The sequence below is a fragment of the Vigna radiata genome, chromosome 10, assembly GCF_000741045.1.
Source record: "Vigna radiata var. radiata cultivar VC1973A chromosome 10, Vradiata_ver6, whole genome shotgun sequence".
NCBI lineage: Eukaryota > Viridiplantae > Streptophyta > Magnoliopsida > Fabales > Fabaceae > Vigna > Vigna radiata.
Genome location: NC_028360.1, coordinates 11,857,983 through 11,863,751, shown reverse-complemented (window position 1 = coordinate 11,863,751; position 5,769 = coordinate 11,857,983). Strand labels below are relative to the sequence as shown.

The 5,769-nt window shown below is 28.3% G+C and overlaps 1 protein-coding gene across 1 annotated transcript; it reads left to right on the top strand.

The window, feature by feature from the left end:
* Positions 1-4,110: 4,110 nt before the first annotated feature.
* On the top strand, positions 4,111-5,558 carry LOC106775658 (glucose and ribitol dehydrogenase-like). The gene is made up of 4 exons (XM_014662801.2): positions 4,111-4,278; positions 4,360-4,736; positions 4,866-5,227; positions 5,336-5,558. Exons 1-4 carry the CDS (start codon positions 4,156-4,158, stop codon positions 5,356-5,358), a joined length of 885 nt encoding a protein of 294 aa, XP_014518287.1. The 5' UTR covers positions 4,111-4,155; the 3' UTR covers positions 5,359-5,558.
* The last annotated feature ends 211 nt before the right edge of the window (positions 5,559-5,769 follow it).

Genomic DNA, 5,769 nt, shown 5'->3' with positions numbered 1-5,769 from the left:
GATTACATTGGTTCTGTTTATGCAAAGTTATCATTTTAATGCTTTGTACAATTTCAATCATGTTGTGTTTTATTGCTTTAACAACACATCAGTAGTCAACATAGGGACCAAATTTATAACTAATAAACATAAACTGGGATTAAATTGAACAATTACTTAATATATAAAATTTCATCATTTAGTACAAGAAATATAGCCATAACCTAAACATCACAACATTTCAACTCCATTGACCTTAAATCAGTACGTTCAACCACACTGGGACCACCTCTTCAAACATCATCACTTCAACCAAAATACACAAAACATAACTATGATAACTACACTAAGAAAACCAGTCACTGCTACTAATAATTGGATCTTTTTCTTCGAAGCTTTGAGTGTGTTTTCCAGATCATAAATCTTCCCCCTTTGCCTCCCAATAATAACATCCCTTTCGTCATCATTTTCTTTACTGCACCACTTGAAATAGTTTCAACACATCGCATTACCAGCTTCACTCTATTATTCATCAACAAGAAAAATCTCAAACACAGTGTTAATTAATAACACATAAAGAATGTAGGGTTTATATTCACATTACCTTGTAGTTTCGACAACCCCAAAAATATCTTCCCGCATTCTTTGGAGTTCTAGCCATTTTTACTACTGCCATCTCACCACAATTGCAAATGGGGATTACCCCTGGCCCCATTGAACCACCCCAAGGGGAATGATGAGAAGTACGGCGGCACAAGGTATTCCAACAAGATGAAGAAGAATGGGAAGCAGACATGGCTCGTTAACTAAGGGAAAAAGATTGGGAAATAAAAACCCTAATTTAGAATCCACTCTCTTCAATTTATTCCCAAAATCAAAAACCTGATTAAGAAATTCAATTTAAAAATTTCTAACGGCTAAAAAGGACTCCAGTCAGCAAAGAAATGACACCTCACTCAGCAGTTGCAGAGCTGGACACGTTGTCGTTAACAATTTTAACGGAGTTACTGAAAAGGACCAAATTGAACATTAAATTCGTTCTTTGAGACGAAATTGAACACAAATTCAACTCAGGGACCAAAACGAATTTTCCAAACCAAAATTGGGACCAAAAAGAACTTTTAACCTATATATAAATAGGATAATTTTGACTTAATAAGTTGATTTTATAGAAATGAATTTGATTTAAACTCATTATGATCAATTTCTTTTACTTTCTAATATTTAATAAAGGATTTTTAATAAATATTTTAAAAAAAGGTCATCTAATTAATAATCTAAATTTGATCACATATGGTTTCAAGTTTGTGTGTTGGCACGATAAAGATCATGTCAAGTCTTTTATCAATTAAACCAAGAAGTTTACAAGTTATTGAATACTGGTTTTGTTGGTTTCGTGTATGAAACCATGTTCTTTATTCTTAATTTTTGGTTCATGCTTTTGAATTTTCCATCGGGTCCATTTCATATGAACTCATGAACTGAAATTTGTGTTAAACTGTTTGACTTTGGTGACAAGGTATTAAATTGAGTTGTTAAGATACTTATAACTTAAATTGGACAATGATATATAGATTGTGTTTAGGTTTATACTTGAAAATAGTGGTCCTATTTAGTCTAAATACTGAAAACTATACCCTTAATTAGTTTAATTCTTTTAAGTATATATCTTAAAGTGTAAAAATAATATACATTTTTTTATGATGAAATAAACTGTGGAAGAGGAACAGAGAAAAATGATAAAAAATTGTAGCTACCTACGTTAGAAAAAGAAAAAGAGAAAAAGATATTTTAATAAATATTTTAAGAATAACACATAATATAAATAACTGAAACAAAAAAATACCACGGTAATAAATACTATTTAATCTAACATAATAATAATAATAATAATAATAATAATAATAATAATAATAATAATAATAATATTTGTAAGATATTATTAATTGTTAAATATATTTTTTTCCTTAATTTTTAGTAAAACTTAAAATTAGTTTTTCTTTTTTTTAATTTTAGACTAATTTAGTTTCACATCTTTAAAATTATGTGAATTTAAATTTTTTAATAAAATTTTATGAAATTTATTTGAAGTTTCAAATACATTTTTCAATTAATATTAGAAAAAAATTAAATATTATAAATAATTCAAATGTTATTATAAAATATGTTTGAACGTGAAATAAACTTAATCAAATTTCATTAAAATAACAAAATCTACACATTTTTAAAATTAAGAAACTAAATTAGATCAAAATTCAAAACAAATCCAATTTTCAATTATTAAAAAATAAAAACATATTTATTCTTATTATTAAAAACTCTAATATAAAATTATTAAAGAATCATAAACATATTTAATATTTCTATTAAAACCTCTAGTACAAATAGGTTAATATCCATTGTTTAACAAAACAATAAAAAAAAAGTACGTGTATTTATAAAAAATTGCAGTAAACGTAACTTATCAACAAGAATTTAATTTTATAAAAGCTACTTATTAAAGTAAAACTTACTGTATAAATTGTGTAAAATTAAAGTGATATAATGAGTCATTCAAAATTAAAACGGTCAGAATTGTCATAATCCGCGGGTCAATCTACCTCACAACGGGTAAAAAAAATTAAATTTTTTTTTACGCAGGTCAGATTTTAACCTGATTCATTTAAATCCAGCTCATGCAGGTTGAACCTATGGTGAGTCAGATTGACCCACCAACCTACCTACTTAATTTTATTAAAATTTAATTTTAATTTTATAAAAAATATTTATTATTTTTTTTGCTTGAAAAAATTATTTAAGTTTTCAATTTTAAAAATTAGTTAAACAACCATGTTGGAAGTGAAATTTGAGAGTGAAATTGTTTAGATTTGAATTATAAAATTTTGTAACTTTTTTTTATTTAGAACAAATTGTAATTGAGTGAGTCAGTGAGTCAACCTGTTTATCCACCAACTCGTGGTGAGTTGAATCGGATGAGATCAAATTATCCGTTTTCACAGTTCTATTCAAAATAAAATTAAAACTCTCACTGTGTTACTTATAAAAGCTAACATTGAAATATGCACAAATACTCTTAATAAAATTAATGATTAAAAATCATTCAAAAGCTAAATCGAAGTACTTGCAAAAAACATAATAAACTTATAATTTTAATTAACGTAAAATGTTATTTAAAAATATAAGAATATATGCTGATAATGGTATAAGTATATAGCGTTACTCAGCAATTAATATTAATAAATGTTACATTAATAATTTTTTAAAATTAAGTAATAAAAATAAAATTAGTAGAGAAATGAATATTAACTATTATAGATTTATTTAAAATTTAATTTTAATTATATATTATATTTATTTATTTAAAAATATAAAATTGAAATGATATCTTTTTAGAACATTACATTTCTGAAACTTACAATATTTATTTAAATTATATTTTTAAAAAGATCAAATTTATCTAGACTAATTTTGTTTCTGTAATTTTTTAAAGTTGTATTTAAAATTAAAATTTTACATGAATATATATTAAAAACTTAATATTCTGATAAAAGTATTTAAAATTATAAAATAAAAAATATCTGCTAATGTAAAAATAAATCTATAAATGATGAAGTTGTTTAGATAAAAAGGATATCAGATAGTTATTATTACGTGTAGCCTTCCCTACCTACTAGAATTAATAAGAATAACATTTTCAAAAATGTCAAATCGGGAAAAACATTCACAATAAAAAGTCCTGAAAAAGGAAAGAGTTAGTAAATAAGAAAACCAAAAGAAAGAAAAAGAAAAATATATGTTAACATAATTTTGTTTTTACAATATTTTGATACATAATATATACTATTTTTTATTGAATTTAAAATACATCAATATAATAATAAATAAATAATAAATCAATAAAAAATAATATATGTATTATGTTAAAATATTTTAAAAGAAATTGTGTGAAAAAAAAATTTCGACAAAGCATAATCCATTAAACCATTTTCCACAATAAATGTCTCGCCACGTGTCAAACTCAAAACAGAACATGTGTGTATCATTTCATCACACGACACAAACACATGCACATGCAACACAGCCTTAACACTTTCTTTGTTCACTACGTCCTTATAAATTAGGATCTCCAAATCGACGTCTACTCAAAACGCAGTTCCCAAAAGCCCGTTTGAGAGAATGGCTTCCGGTGAATACAGATTTCCCCCTCAGAAGCAAGACACACAGCCTGGCAAAGAGTATCTGATGAATCCACCACCCCAATATAGCAGTCCAGATTACAAACCATCCAATAAACTTCAAGTATATATATGCATGGAGTGATTGACCTGAAAGTTGTTTTTTTTATCTGCTTCTGTGCTTAATCGGTTTATATATTTTCAGGGGAAGGTGGCTGTAGTAACTGGAGGTGACTCCGGAATCGGAAAAGCAGTGTGTAACTTGTTTTCATTGGAGGGTGCTACTGTTATCTTCACCTATGTGAAGGGACAGGAAGACATAGATGCCAGAGACACACTTGAAATCATCAGAAAAGCTAAGAGTGCCGATGCCAAAGATCCAATGGCTATAGCTGTTGATTTGGGTTATGAACAGAATTGCAAGAGTGTGATCGATCAAGTCGTTAATGCTTATGGCAGCATTGATGTTTTGGTGAACAACGCAGCTGTGCAGTTCCAGAGTGATTCCTTGGACGAAATTGATGATAAAAGACTGGACATGGTTTTCCGAACTAATATCTTTTCCTACTTCTTCATGACTAAGTAAGACAAGAACCTGATTTAACCTTACACAGAACTTTTGTAAAATCTTTGCATCTCCTTATATACTATAACTACATAATAAATGATCTAAAAGTTTAACACTAATGGCTTCTGAAAATGACTACACAGATATGCTCTGAAGCACATGAAGGAAGGAAGCAGCATTATCAACACGACATCAGTGGTTGCATATCAAGGATACGCAACACTAGTGGACTATGCATCCACAAAAGGTGCCATTGTAGGGTTCACAAGATCCCTTGCACTTCAGCTGGTGAGCAAGGGAATTCGTGTGAATGGCGTTGCTCCTGGACCTATCTGGAGTCCCTTACAGGTAGCAAGTTTGACAGTAGAACAAATTGTGGTGTTAGGTTCTGATTTAACACCAATGAAAAGAGCTGGACAACCTATTGAGGTTGCTCCTTCTTATGTGTTTCTTGCCAGCAACCAGTGTTCCTCTTACATAACAGGCCAAGTTCTCCACCCAAATGGTCACGCATCTCTCTATGCTCATACTTACAAAATTTGTATAACCAAATTCATGAACAGCTTTTCATTTTTTGTGTTTTCTAACTCTTTTCGTTTTCATCTCTTTTCAGGTGGAATGATTGTGAATGCATAATTGTTGGATTGAAGAATGAAGATACTCAAAGTTTATATTGGTTTATGTGATGTATGTCTTTGCTGTTTGTTTTTTACTATTCATAAATAAATTATGTTACGTGTATGAATAAATGTTTATGGAGGAAGATTCTGGTTGAAAAGGGATCAAGTATTTGTATTACCAATATAATAAAAAGGTTTAGTCCTCACTTTTAAAAATATCAATCTTTAGTCCTCATGACAGCATTTAATGAATAATAAATCACAAGTTTTCATACTTAGGTATCCAATATTTTGTTAACGGAAGGTGTTATGAACAATAAATCAGTCCTATATTGTTCATTAAGTGTTGTCACGAGGACTAAAGGTTGACATTTTTAAGAACGGAGACTAAACTGAACATCAGAACTTAACTCGGGGACAAAAAAGG

What these genes read in the sequence shown, in the direction of transcription:
- LOC106775658 (XM_014662801.2), top strand. Translation starts at nt 4,156, where the DNA reads ATGGCTTCCGGTGAATACAGATTTCCCCCTCAGAAGCAAGACACACAG. An exon ending in TCCTACTTCTTCATGACTAA is followed by an intron (nt 4,737 to 4,865) that starts GTAAGACAAGAA and finishes ATGACTACACAG; the next exon opens with ATATGCTCTGAAGCACATGA. An exon ending in CCAAGTTCTCCACCCAAATG is followed by an intron (nt 5,228 to 5,335) that starts GTCACGCATCTC and finishes ATCTCTTTTCAG; the next exon opens with GTGGAATGATTGTGAATGCA.